This window comes from Pinus tabuliformis, chromosome Q (assembly GCF_031772625.1).
Source record: "Pinus tabuliformis cultivar Carrire ecotype Pingquan chromosome Q, CPIR1, whole genome shotgun sequence".
NCBI classification, from domain to species: Eukaryota; Viridiplantae; Streptophyta; class Pinopsida; order Pinales; family Pinaceae; genus Pinus; species Pinus tabuliformis.
In genome coordinates this window covers 852,872,070-852,897,092 of record NC_142296.1, presented here as the reverse complement: position 1 = coordinate 852,897,092, position 25,023 = coordinate 852,872,070, and the positions used below count along the sequence as shown (strand labels likewise).

At 38.1% G+C, this 25,023-nt stretch overlaps 1 protein-coding gene across 6 annotated transcripts in view; it reads left to right on the top strand.

Annotated features, from left to right (window-relative positions):
- Positions 1-25,023, top strand: part of LOC149222233 (chaperone protein dnaJ GFA2, mitochondrial-like) — a 235,275-nt gene that overhangs the window by 70,039 nt on the left and 140,213 nt on the right. For all 6 annotated transcript variants that reach the window (XR_016249417.1, XM_089385325.1, XM_089385321.1 and 3 more), the window contains exons 9-11: positions 18,313-18,444; positions 18,592-18,642; positions 18,794-18,881. Coding sequence is in view for 5 of the 6 variants with exons in the window: in XM_089385325.1 (XP_089241451.1) it covers positions 18,313-18,444; positions 18,592-18,642; positions 18,794-18,881 (271 nt within the window). In the remaining variant the exon portion in view is untranslated. The remainder of the gene's footprint in view (positions 1-18,312; positions 18,445-18,591; positions 18,643-18,793; positions 18,882-25,023) is intronic.

Sequence of the window (25,023 nt, the reverse complement as noted above, 5' to 3'; positions counted from 1 at the left end):
TTGGATCAAGGGATCAAGTGAAGGAAGAGATAGATCTAGGCTCTTTGAGGGTATGATCTAGTCTCTAGATAATTTTGCAGGGCCATTCATTGAAAATTATTCAGCAAAATTCATATCCGGAAGATTTTTTCTTTGAGAAAAGGGTTTTAAATTTTTGGCCTTCTCGGGACCAAATCTGCCCCCTCAAGCCTAGCGTCTCCGTTCCTTGGCCTGTGTCAGCCTTCCTTAGCCCCAACGTCATCTTTTCTGCCCTTTTAGGGCTGGCTGTAGCCGTGGGAAGCCAACGTCTCCCCTTCTAGGCCCAACGTTGGGGCCTTAAGGCCTAGCCGTGGGTTTTCAAGCCTCTAACCCCAACTTTTGAGCCCTTTTCCCTAGCGTCTAGCTTCCGAGCATCAACGTTGACCTTTCTTGGCCTTTTCCAGCGTTCTTGACCCCCGATCTATCATCTTGACCCCTTTATCCCCAAACATTGGCCTTCCTTGACCTAGTTTTAGCTCTCCTTAGTCAATTTCTGCCTTAACTTGACCTGAAACCCTAATATGAATTTTAAAGGCTAAATACTTGGTGGTTTTGCAAGTTTAAGGTCTCAAAATTTATATTTTTCAAGCGGCAACTTGATCCCAAAGTTTCAACGAATTTCAACCACAGGATCTTCAAGGCCTTGGGACCAGGGTTTGATCTCTAAACCTTTGTTTTTCTTCAACTTTATTACAACAATCAAATCATTAACAATTCAATCCTAAAATCACATAATAAATGTGTTATGAAACCAGCTCACAAAACGATAGAAAAGATAGATCAACGCCTTAGAATTCAGCCTCTTCGAGGGGGCAACCTCCTTTACATTACACAAATGAATGATTCTTTGATGATTCAAATGACAAAACCTCCTATCTATATATATGAGTCTAAGGAGTCACAATATAACCCAACGGACCTAACAATAATAATATAAAGGCACAAAAATAACAATAGAGGGATTCTATGGGGCACAGTAATAACAATATGGGGACAATAGGAGCACAACAATATTAATAAGGGATACAACTACAATAGTAATGGGGTAATCACTAGTATTATAGGGACCTAACATGCCCCTCTCCTTCAAAAAAGTGTTGTTTTCAACGCTTGAGTAGTTTTGGATGCTTTTGTATAAAATTCTCATCCTCCCATGTGGAATCTTCAGCGGATAAGTTCTTCCACTTGATGAGATACTCTGAAATTGATCTTTGTAGCTGTCGAGTTCTTGTTTCTGTGACTACTTCCGGTTCCAATATAATTTTTCCTTCCTCGTCAAGTTCTGGCAATATTGTTTGAACTGGGAGCTTGTCGCCTATAACCTTCTTTACACATGAAACATGGAAAACTAGGTGCACTCGAGAAGCTGCAGGAAGCTCCAATTTGTATGCCATAGTACCAATCTTTTGCAAAACCTTGTACGTACCATAATACTTTGTTGATAATTTATTATCCTTTTTAACTAAGGGACATTTGTTTATATGGTTGTAGCCGTAGGAATACCCAATCACCTACATCAAAACTTCTTTCGCTGCAATGTTGATCTGCCCGTTGTTTCATTCTATTTTGCGCCATCACGAGGTTATCCTTTAAGAGTTGGAGGACTTGTTGTTGATGCTCGATGTGATTTTCCACTGCTTGAACCTTAGAATTTTCTCTTAAATATGATGTGATGGATGGTGGCTGATATCCATAAAGTGCCATAAATGGGGTCATTTTTGTTGCTGTATTGAAGGAAGTGTTATACCACCATTCAGCGAGAGGCAACCATTTGACCCATTGTGTCTGTTTATCAGATATAAAGCAACGGAGATATCCTTTTAAACATTTGTTTACTATCTCAGTTTGCCCATCAGATTGAGGATGATAAGATGAGCTATGAGCTAATTGAGTACCGAGACAAGAAAATAATTCTGTCCAAAAATTTCCAGTGAAATGGGATCTATGTCACTTACAATAATCTTTGGGTTTCCATGTAGCTTTTGAATTGTTTCCATAAATGCAGTAGAAACTGTATTGGCTTTAAATGGATGTGATAATGCACAAAAGTGTGCATACTTAGTAAGTCTGTCAACTACCACCACGATGAGACTCTTTCCCTCAGACTTGGGTAAACCTGTGATAAAATCCATTGAAACCTCCTCCCAACGTTGGCTTGGAATGGATAAAGGTTGTAATAGACCCGGGGTCTTAATTCTTTCAACTTTATTTTGTTGGCAAACTAAACATTCCGCCAAAAACTTTTGAATATCCGATTTAAGGCCATCCCAAAAAAATTCCTTCTTAACCCTATGGTAAGTTTTTAAAAATCCTGAGTGCCCTCCTAAGGGAGAAGTGTGCAATTCCATAAGAATCTTTTGTTTGAGTTGGGAATTCTTACAAAGGTCTAAGCAATCTTTATACCATAATGAATCATTTTGCCAGCTAAATGTATCAGATGTACTGGAATCTTGTTGTAACTTTCGAATAAGTGCCCACACTTCTTCATCATTCTTCCATTCCTCCCTTGCTTCGTTTATCCAATCTGGTTGGATAATAGAAATGGTGCACAACAATGCTTCCACATCCTCATCCTTTCTTGAGAGTGCATCTGCCACCACATTTTGCTTCCCTTTTTTGTAGAAGATTTCAAAGTCATAACCCAACATCTTTGTGACCCACTTTTGTTGCTCTTCAGAGGATAATCTTTGTTCTAAAAAGTATTTAAGGCTATCATGATCCGTTTTTACCTTGAAGTGTCTTCCCATTAGGTAGGGTCGCCATTTCTTAAGTGCATGTAGTATTGCCAACATTTCCTTCTCATAAATAGCTTTGTGTAAAAACTTTCCTTTGATTGGACGACTTTCAAAAGCAATGGGTCTTTCATCTTGCATTAAAACAACACCAATTCCATTTCCTAAAGCATCACATTCTACAATAAAGGTTTTTGTGAAGTCTGATGTAGCTAAGACCGGTGCTTGGCACATTGCCTCTTTAAGATGTTCGAAGGCCTTTGTTACTTTTGGAGTCCATGAAAATGCATCTTTCTTCAATAATGTTGTTAGAGGTGCTGCTATTCTCCCATAATTCTTAACAAACTTGTGATAATACCCTGTCAACCCGAGAAATCCTCGCAGATGCTTTTTGGATGTGGGGATTTTCCATTCCTTAATGGCTTTAATCTTGCTAGGGTCTACGTTAACTCCTTCATGAGATACAATATGACCCAGATATTCCACCTCTTGTACTCCAAAGAAACATTTGGATCTTTTTGCATATAATTGTCTCTCTTCCAATAGTTGTAGCACGCTGTCAACATGTTCAACATGATTTTTCCAAGACTTGCTCTAGATTAGTATATCATAAAAAAATACTAGCACAAATTTTCTAAGGAAGGGTTTGAAAATGGAATTCATCAAACCTTGGAATGTAGAAGGTGCATTGGTAAGGCCAAAAGGCATAACCAAAAATTCATAATGACCCTCATGAGTTCTAAATGCTGTTTTCAGAATGTCTTTAGTCTTCATTCTGATTTGATGATATCCTGAACGAAGATCCAACTTGGTGAAGTAAATTGATCCATGCAATTCATCCAGTAATTCATCAATGACAGGAATGGGAAACTTATCTTTAATAGTGAGCTTGTTGAGCTCCCTATAATCCGGACACATGCGCCATGATCCATCCTTCTTGTGCACCAATACTACTGGAGCAGAGAAAGAACTTTGACTAGGTTGAATTATACCAGCCTCTAGCATTTCTGCAACCATACGTTCAATTTCACTCTTTTGGGCATATGGATATCTGTACGGCCTGATGTCTGGAGGAACACTTCCTGGAATCAGATGAATAGCATGATCATGATCACGAGTAGGTGAGAGACCTTTGGGAGTATCAAATACCTTGGAATGATTGTCCATGACTTTTTGGAGGTCTGGAGAAATAGATGATTTCGATGTGGAAACATCTAACGAACATAATTGTGCAATTACACCTCTTTGTTCCTTTTTTAGAAGCTTTGTCATACTGTTAGAGCTGATTATCTATCCCGGTTTTCTTGCAATACCCCTTAATTCAATTTCCTTTCCTTCTGTAGAAAATTTTATGAAAAGGTCTTGAAAATTAAAAGCTATTGTACCCAAAGATTGTAGTCATTGGACTCCTAGTACAACATCAACACCTCCCATTGGAATGGAAAGCATTGGGCTAGTCAATACATATTCTCCAATGGATAGCTTGATATTATGGCACTTTCCAGAGCAATTTATTGTTCCTCCATTTGCAACCATCACTTGACACTCTGGTGCTGGATATAGGAACCAATTCAATTCTTTTGCTACCTTACAATGAATAAAATTGTGGGTACTTCCTGAATCAATCAACACTATTACCTTTTTCTTCTTGATTTGTCCTTCTATCTTGATGGTTTGAGGAGTGGCAATTCCAGCCAATGCATTACAAGATATGGTCGGATTCATTTCTTCTTTATCTAGGCTTTGTTCCTAGAGTATATCCTCTTCTTTTGACCTTTCTTGCTCCTTTTCTTCTTCCTCTTCACAATCTATGTAGAATAATTTTTTCTTAGCACACTTATGACCTTTAGTGTATTTGCTATCACAACTGTAACAAAGCCCTTTTGCACTTTTTTCTTCCAATTGTTGTGGTGTCAACCTTATAGGTTGTGGAAGACTAGGGCAACAACACTTCCATCTTTATAGTTGTGAGTGGTATGCTTCATGGTTGCCATAATTTTGCTTTCCATTTTTCTTGCTAACCTGAATGCCTTCTCTAATGAATCAGGTTCCCAAAGGCGAACATCATGTTGGATATTATCCTTTAAAGTCTCTATGAACACATCAATCCTATGCTCCTCTGGAATATTTTTTACCCTTATGTTCAATTTTTGGAACTCCTCAACGTGCTGCATTATTGAACCCTTTTGTTTGAGACTTATCAATTGGCTAAAAAAAGTGTTGCTTTTTGTATCCTCATAATGTGTTGTCAATTCTTCCGTAAAAATTGCCCAAGTGATAATTTGTTTAGGAGAGCAAAGCCATTGATACCATACAAACTAATTTGGTTCCAAATATAAAGTTGCAATACGTACCTTTTGTGTGTTTTGCACATTATTGAGATCGAAAAATTGCTCAATCTGTAATATCGATGTTGCGGGATCCTTGCCATCAAACTTCCTCATGTCGATTTTTGGAATATGGTGGGTCTTCGATCCAACATTAGAGTCTATGAAATTATGATTAACATTTCTTTTGTTCGCATCATCAGTTTCCTTTACTACCCTTTCACCATTAGTAACTATTTCTTGTAGAAAATTTGTCAAATTTGTCTTCAAATCATCAATCTTAGCTTCCACGCCCTTTATCTTTAGATTCCATGCCATTTATCTTAGCTTCTGTTAGCTTTTGTGAGAGCGAAATTTGTTGCACTTGGTCTTGTAATTTTGATATATCATGTAGCATTTCTTCCTCTTCTTCATGAGTCATGCTAGAGCTTTCAAGTTGCTTACTAGGTGTTTGCATTTTCTTTCCTCGGGGCATCAGTTACCGATATTAATGCTCTACTATGCCCTTTGAATTCCTTCAAAATAATTCTTCAAACCAAGCTTAAGTAAAAATTTAAAAAAATCTACACACTTTTTTTCACTTTGTAGTAGCTCGATATTGCCTCTGATGTATCTCTGTAATTTCGGAACTTCCAATTCTAAAATTGTGACCTGCAGTAGCCCTCTATGTCCTCATTCCAATGCCACCAGTCTGGACCGAATTGGATTCTCCAAGGAAGAGTTATGCCAAATCTCCCTCAGTGACCTGATTATAGACTAGTTCAGTAGAACAAACTTGTACGATGTGCCACCTGTCCCTGTTTCGACCTTTGGCTCTGAACTATATATATAAGAAGCTACAATCCGTCCTCTTTCTGTACCTTCTGACAGAATTTCAATCCGATGCTCAGAGAGAAAGTTATGACTATTTTCCCCAGGTCACCTGTTTGGAATGTAATTTAGGAGTCTGCAAAAAGACCAACTTCCTCAGATCATATCTCCGCAAATATAGCGCGAAAAGCTCTGAAATTCGGACCCGAGGTTCAATGCGATTTCGTCTCAGATGGGTTTTTTTTCGTTTCTGAAACGTCGTAGAAAAAAGTTATAGCGAAAATGCCATGATGACCTATTTGGAGCAGCGAAACTCTAGAATCCAAAGCTCTGATACCAAATGTTATGAAACCAGCTCACAAAAAGATAGAAAAGATAGATCAACGCCTTAGAATTCAGCCTCTTTGAGGGGGCAACTTCCTTTACATTACACAAATGAATGATTCTTTGATGATTCAAATGAAAAAACCTTTTTCTATACATAGGAGTCTAAGGAGTCACAATATAACCCAGCGGACCTAACAATAATAATATAAAGGCACAAAAATAACAATAGAGGGATTCTATGGGGCACAGTAATAACAATATGGGGACAATAGGAGCACAACAATATTAATAAGGAATACAACTACAATAGTAATGGGGTAACCACTAGTATTATAGGGACCTAACAAAATGGTAAAAAATTGTCAACGTTGATAAATCTTGATTTTCATGAGTTTTGGTGACTTGGGCATCTTGAATTTGGCATAGATCTAACTTTTGAGCTTGCTGGAATTTATTACATAACGGAAAAAATTCAGATTTGAAGATTTCTGAAGCATACACCTAAATTGGATCAAAAACTTAAAATTTTTCAGTTTCAGTGAATTTTTGCTATTTTTGGGCAGTATTTTAGACATTGCTAGTTTGCTGATCTGTCACTGTTTTACTGCTGTAATAAACATATAAGACATAAATTTTCAGAGTTACACCCTCTAAAAGCCCTAAAATTTGGTTTTTCAATTTTGGTGAATTTTTACTATTTTTGTGTAGTGGTGTGGATATCATTAGCTTGTTAATCTGTCATTTACTTGCTGCTGTAATAAATGTTTCAAATCTGAAATATCACTAAATACATTATCATAAAGTGGGCTAAACAAGTTAAGTTACATTTGCTGGTCATTGGAAATTTTTATATTTCACGTGTTGAGCAAATTTCATGGTTTGAGGTAGTTTCTCATTGCTGTCATAACATTGATAAAGTCTGAAATTTCTAAATTACTATTGCTGATATAAATTGTCATAAATATGAAATTGACTTATCTCATCTTGGTTGTCTAACTTTGCACTCTTTCATAAGTTCTAAGTCTTTGATCTTGTGGCATTTAATTGGATAATTGTTATAATCTTAAGAAATTTGGCATCTAAAGTTCATTGGTTATTTGGCATCTTGTGGAATATTGTTGAAGTTTACACTTGTATCGTTCAACATTTATCTTATTTAAGATTGTATCTAAATATTGTTGAGTACTTTTGCTTCAAAATTAATTCACAGAAGGTACTTAAGTAACTTACGCAATTTTAATCCAAGATAAATTTCACTCATCATATTGCATTTAGCATACTAAGTCTAGATTGCATTAATAATTTACATCCTAGCATAAGCTAGGTTGATAGAAACATAAGGCAAACCTTCTCACTTAGCTTGAGGGGCCTCGACAACTCTTCAACGGTTAACACTATGAATTTGCAGTCGTCAAAGGCCACAATCTTTGCAGCACCAGAGGCATTGGGTGATAGGAGCACAACAGAAGGTATCATTAATCAGGCCCTAGCCTGCTTCCTATTGGCCTTCTTCACACAACCTACCTTGGAGCCCAACTTCAAAATAGTTAAGGAAAGGTCGCATTTAGATCAGGCATATAATTAGAAATAACCAAGATCATTGCATCACACATAGATCGTAGGTCTTGGATATCATTTATGTTAGTCAATCATCTCGAGCAGCGCATTCGGTCATTTGGTTCCAATTTACTATAAGCAAGAATTTGTGACTCCATTAAGGCATTGGTCTCATACCCTAAAATCTAATCAAATTAATAACCTTGCCTAATTTCAACCAATTGGATAGGCCACTCATCCGTGTTTTCCAGACAAGTTGGTTTCCAACTTGTTTTATGTCATCTCATTCCATAGGGACTACCCCGCATAGCCTGCTGTTGGGAGACAACTAGAACAGAGTGGGTAGGGATTAGAGTGACAGCCCCCGCCCTGAGCGTTGTTGCAGTGCTTATACAATCCGTGCGACAACAGGGCTTTTCAAAACACTTGGAACCAAACATGATTTTACAAGCTTGAAGGTCTGGTTCCTATACCCTATCGACCTTTTCACTAAACACTCACCTTATGTAGCCCACATGCCCACCACAAAAATTATCCACTATAGCCCTATTGTTACTGCACTGCTATCCACAATATGACTTGGTCCTATCATCACCTTAACATCACAACTACTTTAACTAACAACTCCCTTAACATTGCCTTAGCCAACTAGACTTTGCCTCCAAAGATCCCTGCAACAGTTCACCAACAGATCTCAACAACCTCAAAAAATTGACTAAAATGTGGTCTATAACAGGACTGCAACTTCAGCCACAAACCATACTTGAACTTGGCCTTCAAACCATCAGAAACCAACCTTCAAACCAAACCTGGACTTGGCCTTCAGTGCACCAGTGCATGGCCCTCAAAACAGACTTGAATTTGGCCTTCAAAACTCTAGGACAATTCCTTCAAACTAGGCCTGAAATCAACCTTCAAACACCAGAATTTGCCCCCCATGAGTATGTTGGAAAATGTAACTATGCTTGGTCTTCATAATTTGTGTTGTAATCATATTCATTGTAAAATCAAAAGAAAGAGAAAAATATATATTTCGAAAAGCATGGGTTTCTAGCTCTATATATATATATTTTGTCTACTAGGTCAAACATGTTCTTCATGCTTTAGGGTTTATTGAGTCAAGTAGATATTTGTTATATGTATAAGACCCTTATGGGCACTTTGTATCAAGAAAGAAATCCTAAATTCAATGTAGAAATATAATTTTAGAGACTTACGACACCAAGTCGACTCTCCTAGCTAAGTCGGCCTAGAAGAGGCCCATTCAACACCTTGAGAATATATAAATCCGAAGATGATTCGACCTACTTGGCACCTATCCATCCACAAGTTCGATCTGCAACAAAAGGTAAGAGAAAAAGGGCAAGCAAAGTCGAGAAGATAGAGGAGAATCCAAGCGAAGAAGCAATAATTTGATTTTTGACCTAATGTAGTTCACACGTGCAAGTTTTTAGGGTTTTCTGTCACTACTATAGTTCGAAATTATAGGCTAAGAGTTGCATGGTCAAAGTCTGAAGCCGAGATCTTGAAAGTTGCAGGAAGAAAAAGCATTGACCTTCGTTGACTTGACTATTGTGGAGAAGATACTTTGGAGAGTTGACTTGGTGTTTGGTGGAAGTCTCTTGGTCTTGGTTTGAGTCTTGGTTGTCTCATTTTGACTTGGTTCTACATATATAGCGAAGGAGAGGGTCATCTTTAGAGGATTGTTTTTGGGCCAGATTACCCTCACACGTGTGAGGAAGAGCAGGTCTGAAGTTAGCAAGGATAGATCGTAGTTTGAATTGATCTAGTTTGGGAAAGGACTTCGCTCAAGGAGGCCGAGTAAGGAAGTGAAAGTAGTCTCCCTCTTAAGGAGACTAATCAAGGAGTGAAAGTCTTCTAAAGTTTTCTGTAATAGGGTTGCAGAGCTACAAGAAGAGACCGAGTGATGCAGGAGCATCCCACACTCTTCATTAAAGGAGGAATCCAAAGCGGAGGAAGCAAGGAGGACGTGGACCATCGGAGCAAAACAAGATAAATTCTGTTAAAATTGAGCTAATTTGATGGAATGGATAAAGTCTCTACAAGACTTATTTAATGTAATCTGCCATATGTATGCATATAGAGAGATTAGCTGAGAGATTTGAGGAAAGGATGTGATCAAATCCTTCACAGTGATCCGATCCAATGTTTCCTTATATATATATATGATGAAACTGCGTGTTCAGGAGGAAGAGACAGTCAGTGATAGATAGAGAGTTGTAAGCCGAGTGAGCAAAATGTAATCGATAGGGAACTTGTTCCTAAGGCTGAAATGCCTTAGATTTGTTACTTTGTAACTATGCCGTGTATAATATAAAGCATGCTTAAGTGTTGAATTGTGCGTTTGTGTGTATTTTATAAACCGTCTGAATGTTCCAGTGTTGCAGGTTGATCGACCATCGATCACTCTAAGGATCAATGGCGATCCAATGATTATATGAATGTCGTGTGTGAAATAGAATATGGCATAGGAACTGGATTAAAACGTAGAATCCATCAAATGGCGAACGAATGAGAGTATGCACAGGATCTGTAGGATCTCAGAGATCAACGGTCCAGATCAAAGTACAGAGGAACCGGAAGGAACCATCATAACTGTTCGATGGAAGGAGATCGATGGCCATCGCACGGTGGAAGAGCGCGGAAGTTAATTTGCGAGGAAAATGGTTTCGCAACAATGAAAGTGGTATTTCGGGGGACCTCAAAACCATAAGCGGTATTGAAGGGTGAGCACGGGATTCCACTCATCAAGCGACACGTAGCAACGAGGAGGAGAGAGGAAACCGCTTTAGCGGGCAATTAATCCTCGTGCTTGTTGTCTACTCGAAACCTTCGTGAACCGTCAGATCCATTGAGTGCAGATCGACGGTGGAGGATCAACAGATTGCTTTGAATAATCAGAGTGAATATTGATTGGAGAAAGAAATGGACGGCGAAGATCAGTTTGATCGGCGATCGGAGAAAGGAAAGTGCAGCGGAAAGGCGATGGGCCGAGGACAAAACCGACGATAATTATAGTCGCGGGTGTATAATATTTGAAGTCCGGCCTTAAGCATTCGGGTCAGAGTTCCGTGTTTCCTGTGTATTGCGTTAAAGTGGTGTGGTCCCGGTTTTTAACGAAAAATCGATTAAGTTGGGTTCTCCCGGTTTAAAAGCTTAAAGCCTCAAAATGAAGTGCTTCCGATAGGTTTGTGGGCCATAACCCACAGGCCTCAGGATCGAAATATGAAATGAAAGGGGATTTTGCTATACCCCCAAAATCTCCTTTCATCATTTGGTATCAGAGTAGGGAAAGGTTTTCCCACGTAAAAGAGATTTCGTGTAGAAGGAGTGCAAGCAAAAAGAAAAGGAGGTACGGTTGAGTTACATCATGGTGAGTTTATGGTCTTACTGTCATGTAGACAACGACAACAGAAGGTGAGAAGACTTGCAACAACCTAGAGCGAGGTGTGCTCAATTGGTTCCAGAGAAGAGAACCAGAAGGATGCCAAAAGACTAAGCTCAGAGGAGAAAGCTTGGTGAGGTATCATGTAGTCGAGGAAGACTGTTACTGCAGAGGTTGTTTGCAACTCACAGAAGATCATGAAGGCAGTTCCACTAAGAAGTGGGTAGAATTGCTCAGGACAAGGAGAAGCATATGACCAGGAGGTCATAAATATTTGTGCCTTGGGAGTCTGATGCAGGAGCATTCGACACTCTTCATTAAAGGAGGAATCCAAAGCGGAGGAAGCAAGGAGGACGTGGACCATCGGAGCAAAACAGGAGAAATTCTATTAAAATTGAGCTAATTTGATGGAACGTATAAAGTCTCTAGAAGACTTATTTAATGTAATCTGCCATATGTATGCATATAGAGAGATTAGTTGAGAGATTTGAGGAAACGATGTGATCGGATCCTTCACAGTGATCCGATCCAATGTTTGCTTATATATATATATATGATGAACCTACATGTTCAGGAGGAAGAGATAGTCAGTGATAGATAGAGAGTTGTAAGCCGAGTGAGCAAAATGTAATCGATAGGGAACTTGTTCCTAAGGCTGAAATGCCTTAGATCTGTAACTATGCTGTGTATAATATAAAGCGTGCTTAAGTGTTGAATTGTGCGTTTGTGTGTATTTTATAAATCGTCTGAATGTTCCAGTGTTGCAGGTTGATTGATCATTGATCACTGTAAGGATCGATGGCGATCCAATGATTAGATGAATGTGTGTGTGAAATAGAATATGGCAGAGGAACTGGATTAAAGCGTAGAATCCATCAAATGGTAGACGAATGAGAGTATGCACAGGATTCGTAGGATCTCAGAGATCAATGGTCCAGATCAAAGTACAAAGGAACCTGAAGGAACCATCAGAACCGTCCAATGGAAGGAGATCGACGGTCATCGCACGGTGGAAGAGCGTGGAAGTTACTTCGGGAGGAAATTGGTTTCGCAACAATGAAAGTGGTATTTCGGGCGACCTCAAGACCATAAGCGGTATTGAAGGGTGAGCACGGGATTCCAGACATCAAGCGACATGTAGCAACGAGGAGGAGAGAGGAAACCGCTTTATCGGGCGGTTAATCCTCATGCTTGTTGTCTACCTGAAATCTTCGTGAACCGTCAGAGCCATTGAGTGCAGATCGACGGTGGAGGATCAACGGACTGCTTTGAATATTCAGGGTGAATATTGATTGTTGGATCGGAGAAAGAAATGGACGACGGAGATCGGTTTGAACGACGATCAGAGAAAGGAAAGTGCAGCGGAAAGGCGATGGGCCGAGAACAGACCTTATGATAATTATAGTCGCGGGTGTATAATATTTGAAGTTCGGCCTTAAGCATTCGGGTCGGGTTTCCGTGTTTCCTGTGTATTGTGTTAAAGTGGTGTGGTCCCGGTTTTTAACGAAAAATTGATTAAGTTGGGTTCTCCCGGTTTAAAAGCTTAAAGCCTCAAATGAAGCGCTTCCAATAGGTTTGTGGACCATAACCCACAGGCCTCAGGATCGAAATATGAAATGGAAGGGGATTTTGCTATACCCCCAAAATCTCCTTTCATCACCGAGATTCTCAAGGAAGTCGAGAAAGAGAAGAGGAAGAACTGTGTTGTAAAGGAGGCTAGTGACATGGTCTTAGGAGGACTCTAGTGACAAGGGTCTTTGTCATGGTCTTGGTATTCGTCAATTGAAGATCTATAAGAAGAATTTTGTTTGGGTTTTCCTCTCAAAGAGTGAGAGGTTTTGGCCCTGGCTGACAAGCCTATATACTGTGTCTCTTGTCTCTTTATTGTTCATGATTTGGTAATTGTCTTGATGAAAAGAACACAATAATAACTCAAGAAGGGAAGATCATAATCAAGTAGTAAAAAGACTATCACAAGCAATTATCATAAGTAGAGAAATCACCTAACTATTGATGCCCTAGATTTCTCAACATGGTATCAGAGCTAAGTTGCTAAGGTCAAGGAGGGGCATCTAATCAAGGAGACACATAAGGATCAAGGTTCAAGAGAGGGATCAAAGAAAGACAAAGAATACCAAGCAAGAAATCAAGATCTTCATCGAATCATCATCAAGGAGGAAGCATAAAGAAAGACCAAAACCCTAGTAGCATCTTTGAGATCATCATTCGTCCATCATCTGAGGAGTGGAAGCTTTTTAAAGACTAAAGAAGGCTAGATCGAAAGGTGTTTGTCTCTTTATTGAAGCAAGGACTTCACTTGGAAGAAGATCATCCAAAAGAAGGCAGTCTTTTGTGCATTGAAGTAAGGACCTTCTTATCCTTAAAAGGATCATCCGAGAAGCATCAAGTTCATCACCAACAAAGATATCTAGTTGAAGATTCTATCTTCACAAGTAAGTACCTTTTCTCTTATAATCTAGTAAAATGACTTCATGTTTCAAGGAAAACCATAAACTGGTTGGGATATCAAACTTCCTTGCATGGAAAAGAAGGATAGACATAGTCCTCGAAGTAAATGAAGTCATTGATCATGTCCATGGAAAGATCTCCAAGCCATCCGAAGATCAAGCACTATCTGAATACATGGAAAAGGATCTAAAGGCTCAAAAGATTCTTAAGGAATCTATCAAAGATCCTCTCATTCCTCATATAGCTGAGTTGGAGACATCAAAAGAGATATATGATGAGCTAGTAAATCTATTCTCTGGAAGCACAATAAGAAATATCATATCACTTAGATCTGATCTATATAAATTGAAGGTATCGAAGGATGAAGGGATATCTTCATGCCTCTCAAAAGCATCTCAAATAAAAACTCAATTACAAGATCTAGGAGAGATGGTATCTGATAAGGAAATGATCTCCATCATTCTAAATGCACTAACTGATGAACAAGGTAACCTTGTGTCCAATGAAGAAGAGGAAGCTATCCCATTCAACAATTTGTGGTCTCTATGCAAGACAAAAGAAAACAGGTTGAAGGGAAAATGTGATGAAGAACCTAGAAAAAGGGGTCAAACAATTACTAAAAGAAAAGGAAAGTTCGGTAAATTTGGTCCTCGAAAGAAAAAGAAGAAAATGGCTAAGGTTCAATGCTATAGATGTCAAGAATATGGGCACTATAAAAGAGATTGTCCTCAAAGGGACAATAACAAGAGAAATAAGGAAGAAGCCCATATTACCGAAGGAGTGGAAGAACTTGAAACAAAGAAGCCTAAGAAGGAAGAAGTGAGAGATCTCTAAGATATTCTTCTGTTGTGTAAATTATAGATAGGAAACTTTGTAAATAAGATAGGATGCATCATATTAGAGAATGGCATCATGGTAGAAGCATTAAGAGCTCATGACATAGGTAACATGAAAAATGTCTGGGACAAAAGTCTATAGCTATGTAGGGCATAACTCTTGAAAACCTCATTGAAAGATACTTATGAAGAAGGAAGAAGTCATCTAGGACAAGGCTCATCATACATAACATCTGTAGGATAGGATATGCTAGATCCTCCAGATTCTCTAATGGAATCTTCATTGTAAGGTTCACCGATCATGAGGAGAGACAAGTGTTTCATCAAGAATTCCAAACTTGTGGAATTCATGGGATAATGGCATGATGACATAACAAGGAAACAGGTCAATGGAATGAAGCTCCTTCATTCAGAGGAAGCTGTTGCAGGAAGTTTGGATGACCCAAAGGAAAGATGAGATATGTATGCTCACAGGTGATATTATAAAAGTCATGTCATATGGTTGCAGACAACATGGATCAATGTTCTATCTTGAGAAGCATGATCAGAGAAAGGATCTCCTCCCAGGATGTAGGAATGCATAGATCACATATTCACTAGATGAAATCAACATAATATGTCCTCATATGGAAGATGAGGCAACTGACTACAATTGAGGAACTCTAATTGGAAGTTCCTGGGAATGAAATATGTGAAGAAAGAAAGGAAGAGATCATGGAATAAGCAACAATGGTAAAGGCAATCAACACTTGGAAGACCAAGAATATTTGACTATGATATCTCCCAGAAAGATATGAAGACTCTGATGGAAGTCTGGAAAAGATAGAGACCCTTGACAATACATATCTTTAGGAGATGTGTCAACATGTACGCTGGATGCTAATGCCTACAGGAAGATGTCATGATGAAAACCATCACAAAGGTAATTATGATTTAGTTATTCATTTATTATTTATGAGCTAGTATCTCGATGGGTTTATGTCGAGTTACTAAAGGGAAGAACTATGGATATCTTCCAAGATAACCATGTAAAAGTATGCAAGATCCTTCTGAAGAAGAAAGCATGATGAAAGTAGCATAACATGAAGCAATGCCAGATATAGACTGATAGATCACTTTTTGATGAGAGGAATGATGACATGACTGATTCATGGATGAAAATGATGGATGGTCTGTGCCCTATGAAGAAGTCCCCAAAGACGAAGACTCCGAGACAAAGAAAATTCATGACATTGAAGGAAGGAGTTATTCTAAGCAACTGGTTGTGTCATCATCTCCACCTGAGGAGCTGTTGCAAGTCCTTGATTAAGAGGGAGCTTGGAAACAAGTTTCTTACTTGGAAGAAACTTGGAAATTTGTAAGCCAAGAGGGAGCTTAGGTACATTCCTTCTATAGGAATGAGTACATGGCTTTATTGGAATAGTTATGTCCTCCCTAATTGAGAGGGAGAGATAGACACATTATTCTTGTCTTCACTTGAGAAGATAGAATAGAGGATTGGGTAATCATTTGGCATCCTATACTCTTTGAGGATGAGATAGGGAATCCAAGATAAGAGGAGTCATGGAGGACTGATATTCTTTGAGGACTGGGGAATCCAAGATAAGGTTAGTCCTCATGGAACACACCCTGAGAACTCTGGTGGGGTATGCTCTGATCTTGTGGAGAGATAGAGCTGTTAGTCAAGGCCTTGCTATATAAAAATGTTGGTTAATATGATGCTAAACAAATGGGTTACCAATCCGATTCTTCTTCTGAGAAATTCTTCAGATTGAGAATGACCAAGTACCATTATGAATACCTCCCTAGTTAAGAGGGAGTGTTGAAAAGTCTAACTAGGTTTAATCTTCATAATGACATGTAATTGTGATTTTTATGTAAGAGATGTAAAGAAGAAAAATAAAATTATTGTATTGCTTGCATCATGGGTTTCATGAGCAATTAGTTGTTGGGACCCCTTTATGCCCGGTCTCTGCCTCATGATGAAAAGGCCCTGTACTTTGGATTTGATTTAAAAAGAAAAAGGTATTGCCTTTAGAGGGAGTAGGAAGTAGAAATTGACATAAATAATCTTGAATTGATACACTTGAGATTTGGTAGAAACCTGGTCAAGGAAAAATCATATAATCAAGATCCTCCTAGAATTTGAATAATGAAGTTGATTGATCTTCTAATGTATTTGATTTGATCGTTGGGCTGACAGTGTTGATGATGAGAAAATAGAAGGAAGATATGATAGTTTGTGCCAGTGTTTTAAAATTAGGCCGAGCCAGACCCCTGCCCAAGCTGGCTTGGTACAAAAACCGGTCCAAGGGTCGGTTTGTTACCAAATCGGTCGAGCCGATCACCGACTTGGCCGGTTAGGTAACAAACCGGACGGCTCGGTCGAGTCTAACTTAAACCAACTGAGCCAAGTCAAACCTGGTCAACGGTGGAAATTGGAGGGAAAGCAGACTCCAAACTTGGTTTTTTTTTGGTTTTAGGTTTTTTGCTTGTCCATCTAACCTCTCACAAGCCTATAAAAGCTACCCAACCACCTCACATTTCCTCACAACTATCTCATTGCATTTGTGTGAGCATTTGTGAGGAGTTTGTGAAGAGTTGTGGAGACTGTGATGAGGAGGAGGAGCCATGGATTTCCCTGTCTAACTCTGATTTAGAGTCCGAGCCAGATGATGTTGGCTTCTCAAGCAGTGGCCAGTAGTGACTAGTGACTAGTGATGTTTTACTTTTGTTGTAGAGGCCATTGAGAGCCTCCTTGGTTATATGTTTTTGTTCTGATCTCTATATCATGTATGTATTGGATAGTGCACTAGGTGACATTTTGATATAATGGATATATTCATGAGCCTACTATGATGATATGTTGTCTTGTCTCTATATTATAATGCTTTGTGTTTGGAAACATGAATGAAAATATTTAAAAATATGTTTTTTCATAAAAAATAAATATTTAATGTATTTTTTACAAGAGTCATTGAAATCAACTATGCCGAGTCGATACCGAGTCAGAGTTGGAGTCGGAGTCAACCCTCGTCCGGTTCCAAACCCGAGTCGGAGTTTTAAAACATTGGTTTGTGGAGATAGTTTGGCTTGAATCATAAAGTGCTTCGACCTTCCATGGAAAACCAGGTTCTTTTGCTTTATGCTGTTAGAGTATCCTAGCGCACTCCTACAGCTTAATATCACTGATTGTACTCCCAGTTCCATTGACCTATCTTTTCGTCAGTTGTGTGACATTAATACAATTATTGTCTTATCTATTTGATTTCACATCAGAGAGTGTTTGGGTAAATGTAATGCAAAAAATTTACTGGCCCACAAAAAGTCATGATGAGTAAATGGTGAAATTCAAAATCATGTTCTTATTTTACCGAAATGTTTCAGCATTATGTCAGGAAACACTCAGAAAACCAATATTTCAGAGCTTCCACTATCTATGAGATTGCTTGATCTTTTCAGTAAGTTCTCATATACAAGTAATTTTCTCTGGCATGATATATTTGACAAATTATGTTTTGTGTTTCAGATTGGATTATATTGTTATTTGACACCTCACATTTATTTAAGTATGTTTTTGATACCAGAAGAGTTTCTTCATCAATGTCTGTATTGTATATGCTCTGTTTAATATTTGTATCATTGTACCAAAAGGATTTCATATTGTTCTTTTTTTCGCATTTGTTTATTCTCTTTGTTAGAGTCGTTATACATTTATCCTAATTTGATATGTACAAAGACATGTACCAAATCTCTTTGTTTCTAGGGTTCAGTTTGTTCATGAAAGCATGAATTGTTTGACTAAAACAACCATGCCGTTGAACTTCTAGATGGGTCCTGAGGCCTTTGAACAGGCATCAGCAGGTGGTGCACCAGGTGGTCAGGGAGGTCCAGGATTTGGTGGGTTTGGCGGATTTGGTGGATTTGACTTTGGTGATATTTTTGGAGGTGGTCTAAATGAGGTATCTTTCCCTTGAATAACTATTATAAGGTTTGGCTGTTGCTTTTTTCTCTGACCAAGAAATTGATGGCTAATAGTAATTTGTACTATGCTAATTCATTGCACATTTCATACTGAGCCTTTATTTATGATATTTTTGCCTTATAAGGCCTTGAAGAACATGTTTCATCAAAAGTCCTTTGGAGGCCAGGATATCAAGGTAAGTTCTTGGTACTCAAGAAGGATCGATGTGGTTTTTGAAATTTCAGGTGCCTAAATGACATTGTTTGGTTGAAAGAGTCAATTGATGTATCCCTTGCTTATATTTTGCTTTTAATTAATATCAAGATAGACAACTGGCTCCTTTTCAGATAACAATGGAATTGTCTTTCATGGAAGCAGTTCAAGGATGCACTAAGAACCTTTCTTATGACGCTGATGTGCGTTGTTCAGCATGTGGTATGTATTACTCTTCTATTTTTACACTCTTTTAGTTTATAGAATTCTCTCTGGAAACAAGATATTGCATTTTATGGAGTGATTTAGGCATACACTATTTGTTAACTTCAAAACATGAACTGGACATATTTCTGAGTTTGGCAAGCTTCAAATAAGATGGTTTTCTAACCAATATGATGATTACTAGTCAGCTCAAAAATACGCCCTACAGAGTTCATATTAACTGCTCTTTATACCAGAAACATATCTTCTTCTTAAGGATGCGTCTAACTAATTTTCAGTGTGTAATTTTCTGGTGCACGGGGGATTTTTCAGAGCCCATGCTACATGGTACAATGGTCTAGGAACTTTATGTTGGATCCACAGGGAAAATATCAGAAGTATCTTCGAACTTATTACATCAAATGTTCATCAAATAAAGCTTCATCTTCAGTAGCCTGGGAATAGGCTTCAGTTCCCTTGTTCCAGTTGCATTCTTTATAAATCATGAATTTATTGCTATCATCTTGAGAGAATATACAGTGACACACTCACTGGATAATTAAATGAATGATGAGGCTATATACTGGATTTGGGTTACCCGGCTTAGAGGGCAGCAATAAATCAGGAAAAAAGGGTCTTGAGGATGCTTTCTTTAGACTTGAATGAGTCAAGTACCCACCATTTATCAAGAGGTGGGACATCATGTTGCACTTAATGGTTTGTCATCTTAGGCATGGGTTAATGGCCATGATGGCTTCTGCTTTTTAAATAGCTCCTCTTTGCTTGCTTGCTAACCCGCTTCAGTTCCCTTGTTCCAGTTGCATTCTTTATAAATCATGAATTTATTGCTATCATCTTGAGAGAATATACAGTGACACACTCACTGGATAATTAAATGAATGATGAGGCTATATACTGGATTTGGGTTACCCGGCTTAGAGGGCAGCAATAAATCAGGAAAAAAGGGTCTTGAGGATGCTTTCTTTAGACTTGAATGAGTCAAGTACCCACCATTTATCAAGAGGTGGGACATCATGTTGCACTTAATGGTTTGTCATCTTAGGCATGGGTTAATGGCCATGATGGCTTCTGCTTTTTAAATAGCTCCTCTTTGCTTGCTTGCTAACCCACAAAGGGAAAGTATGTGACTTGAGAGAATTGAGCTCTGCTCGGGACAATATCATATCCCTGCTTTTACTGACCTGGCAAGTTCCCCTTTGACAGGAAATAGGAAAAAGAAAAATGAACTTGTATTATATTCGGAAGTAATTAATAATAACAACCTCTTGATTCAGAGACCTGCTGAAGATAAGAGGAATATGTATAGGAAAGTTGGTAGTGATTTTGACTGGCTGTTCTTCTGCTGCAATCCTTAGTGAAGGAAAAGAAAGAAATTCTAAACCATTATATTAGTAATTAAAGATGTCCTAATTGTCAGTGAACCCCAGAGCATAATAAGCTAAAATAGATAGGTTAAACAAGTAGAGAGTAAAGAGCATTTCTGCCCCAGGCCTTGCACTATATATGAGTAGATTAAGCTAAAAGAAATAGTGTACGTAAATTGGTATATGCCTTGCTTGGTAAGTAGCAGGCTAAATAGTGCAGCCATCCTGTGAAATTTGATGCTTTTTATTACAACCACAAGTCCAAATAAGCAATTGTTTGGGATAAAAAATTTTAAACACAGGAAAATGCTGAAACACATATGACACATACATGAAAATATGTTATCTGTGGCACATAGCTTTCAGAAAAATTTACTCTGGTATGATTACGTTTGCTGCTAAATTTTAATCATGAGATCATTTTCTTGTCTTGGGCATTTCCCTACCCTGGCTGTATTTCTCGTTGTTTGAAATTCAGTGTGGAAAAAGTCTGCATAAAATCCCGATTTAATCCTAAAAACGCGATTTTTTGAACTAAACAATTTAATCCCCCGACTTTTTGGCGACTTTTTCACAAAGGAATGAAGTATAAAGATTTGTTTTTCCTTGGAAAACAAAAACATATCTTAACCTCAAAACTAACAGATTACAAATGAGACTGCTATGCTCGCAAGAAGTATGACAAACAATACAATGCAATAACTTGAAAATGCATGGATGGAAGCTTCAATTTATAGTTTTTTCACCTTTGCGGCCTCTTTATCCGCGGCCTGGGAAGGGACGAAGACTTTTTGGGTCGACTTCCGATTAAATCGGGAGTATAAGGAAAAAATCGCGATTTTTTCCTTATACTCCCGATTTAATCGGAAGTCGACCCAAAAAGTCTTCGTCCCTTCCCAGGCCGCGGATAAAGAGGCCGCAAAGGTGAAAAAACTATAAATTGAAGCTTCCATCCATGCATTTTCAAGTTATTGCATTGTATTGTTTGTCATACTTCTTGCGAGCATAGCAGTCTCATTTGTAATCTGTTAGTTTTGAGGTTAAGATATGTTTTTGTTTTCCAAGGAAAAACAAATCTTTATACTTCATATTTCTAGTTAGAAAACAAAGTATACATTGGCTAAGCCTCCAGGCTTTCAGTGGTCCAGACTCTAACAGCCATTGCCCCTTCAAAAGATTACAAAAGTACCAAAAGGATAGGCATACAACAGCGTTCCGTAGAAAGAACCCCACACCATCAAAAACATTGTTATAGTTGTTGAATGCTTCCAGGAGAAACAACAAAGAGGAGGCCATGAAGATCAAATAGCAACAACCTGTCCAGAAAAAACAAAACCAGTGCCTCAAAAAAGACCCCATTTTTCAGACAGGAACAAAGTACCTATGAAATCTTGTGATAGCAAAGATCCTTCCTGCAATGAGAGCACGTTTTGAAAGGGAATCTTCTTTAGTGGTGAATTCCCTGTAAATGTGGGGAAAGGTTATGTATCAGAAGTGGATTTTACCTCCAAGAGTTTTTGAATAATAGATGCCAAGGCTAGGTTAATAATTTGACATCCACTGTTTTCTCAGAAAATAAGCAGCTTGGATTCACCAAGCGTTAATTTTCACATCTACTGTGATACTCACTGTTAATTTTCATTGGACCTACCACCTGACACCTTATTACCCAAGCAGATTACAATCTACTGAATAAATGCATGACTTATTTCTTAATACAATTAGCGGAAACAAAAATTAAAAGGGGAAGAGGATCTCAGTGGCTGATTACTTGATGACTTTTAGATGACTCATGATATACATTTATTATATTTTTTGTTGATATTTTGACTCTTGAGAGTTGAGACTCGGACAGGACTCAAAATTCAGGGGTTGATTCACTATTTTGATATGTGATATAGCATTAGACTTCATATACATATTATATATTAGCTTTCTTTACATGTTTATGTGGAAACACATTTATTTGATGTTGTGGATACTCTAGATGTTAAAAAAATTTAAAAAATGAATAATTTTGTGTTATAAATTTTTTTTAATTTTGCGGACTTTTTCATAAAACTCCCGACTTTGACGAGTTTTTCAACTTTTGGACCCTTGCCGAATTAATCCCGACTTCGACTTTTTCCACATTGGTTTGAATAATCAAGCTACATCATCTGAATAATCAAGCTTAGCACAAAGTTTTCTTTGTCTCTATTTTTATATCATTGAATATTGAGTCATTAACAATATTTAATTCTGATACTGTTTGACTATTTTCTACCCCAACTTTGCAACAACATTGACGAGGCCTTGCCCTTCACTGACTGTGAACTGCTTTTCTTACGAAGTTATCCTGTTTTGAGATATGCGTTAGCTTGGCCACAAACTACTATAGTCAAACTGAATATGCGTTCTACAACTTTTCTTGACAATGTCTCAATTCCTTCTGTTCTGCATGGCCATTTATTCTTTTGTTTGCCCCTGGTATGTTCCTTCATTTTCAATGTTTTCTTAATGGACAGTAGAAAGTTATTTTACAGCCATCCTATTTACGATTTTCCCAAGTCTAACAAGTGTTCTCATTGATTCCATTTATTCTTTTGTTTGCCCCTTATATGTTTCTTTATTTTGAATGGTTTTATCCGAGTCTTCATGGACAGTAGAAAGTTATTCTACAGCCACCTATTTACGGTTTGCCCAAGTCTAATGTGTGTTCTTATTGATTCCATTTCTGGTTGGCATATATCTGATTTAGAGGAAAGATATAGTATGTGTTCGAAGCTATGTTGCACTGGGATTTGTCCTGGCCTTAAAACTCCATCTACCAGCCAATTGTTAAAATATCTTAAAAGAAAGATCCAAGCAAGCAGATCAGATCTAGTTACTTTGCTGGTAATATTAACTTTTGCATCCTGCGGAAAGCGAGAAAGGCAATCACACACAGTACACAAATATTTCTATCATTCTAGATCAGTTCATCATTTATTTATTTTTTTCAGAATTTACAATAGCTCCCTGACAGAGAAAAATGGCTCTGAGAATTTAATCAAATGAACAACAATCCTGAAAATTACTGTTTGCATGGAAATCGAGACAGCCTGCCCTCAAATCTGTACAATGGTACAAAATCTTTACAGTTGTACGAAATTTCTACTGACTGCAGTACAGATTGCTCTGTTGGGCTGTCTGGCTTGCTCCTGTCCTTGCTGCTAATTGGATGCCTGTCCTGCTGAAGATTGGCTGCCTTCTCCTTCCTGACATACTGTTGAAATTCTCACCGATGGCTGAAAATCAGAGCTCTGATTTTCTCCTTCACTCACGTGACTTGTGAAATGGATGTTCAACGTGTCTTTGTCCTTTGCATGAGCCAAAAACCTAATCTTCGGCAGTTGAAATCTAACCATGAGATCGTTGGTTCCCTTTTAATTAAATTATTAAGTGATCTGTTTTAGTGACTTTATTAATTAAATCACTTTAACAAAAGAATGCTCACTTTATTAATTAATTAATAAAGTAAACTTCTAAAAAAACATAGAATACTTTTAATCGCAATTTCCATAAATAGACACCCTCATGGAGATATTTCTCTGAGCTACAAACACTAACAATCGCTCTTAGGGATGAAGGTATTCTCCACCACTCCAAGCTTGTCTCGAAACCAAACGAAATTGCCCTTCACCAAGGGCTTGGTGAAAATGTCTGCCAATTGCTCCTGTAGAAATATATTGGAGCTTGACTGCCCCCCTCAGCACCATGTCTCCGATGAAGTGGTATTTGATCTCATTGTGCTTTGACGGTGTCGTGAAACACAATTCTCAAAGAGTTTGATACACCTTTGGTTATTGCAGTGGACTGCTGTTGGCTCAAGCTTCTAATTAAACAATCCCTTGAGTAACTTGCAAAGCCACCAGCTGCCATGTATACTGCCTTAGCTGAAATTAGTGCTACTGAGGTCTGCTTCCCGCTAAACCAGGAAATCACTGATAACCTCAAAATGAAGCAACACCCAAAGGTGCTCTTCTGATTTGTATCACTGTTTGCATAGTTTGAATCTGAGTACCTGTTACGAATATAAATTACATAAAATAAAATGAATATAAATAAATATAAATAATAAATAATGAAATGGTGATTATCTTAAATAGTTGTTATGTTGGACATTGGATAAACCAACGCTCCATGTGTGTTTCGTGACATGGACTAACCGCCTCTCGTGGATCCTTATCTCTGGCGATGCGATCGTTGACTAATACCTGCGGGTTTTGGTCTAACGACAATCGTGATTCCCAAAAAGTGGTATCAGAGCGTAGGTCACGAGTTCGATACACACTTGGCTCGTGTTGGGGGGGAGATTGTTGGACATTGGATAAACCAACGCTCTCCGTGTGTTTCGTGACATGGATTAACCACCTCTCGTGGATCCTTATCTCTGGCAATGCGATCGTTGACTAATACTTGCGGGTTTTGGTCTAACGACAATCGTAATTCCCAACACGTTAGTTAAGTGAAAAGGCATGTCTAAAAGACATGCCCAATTATGAAAAGACACTTGCCTAGGTATATAAGCAGGGCCTCATTGTAACATTCAACATCTTGTACATTATATATATATATATATATATATATATATTCCCAACACGTTAGTTAAGTGAAAAGGCATGTCTAAAAGACATGCCCAATTATGAAAAGACACTTGCAGTCTTACCTAGGTATATAAGCAGGGCCTCATTGTAACATTCAACATCTTGTACATTATATATATATATTGATAAATTATTATTACCTTTTGA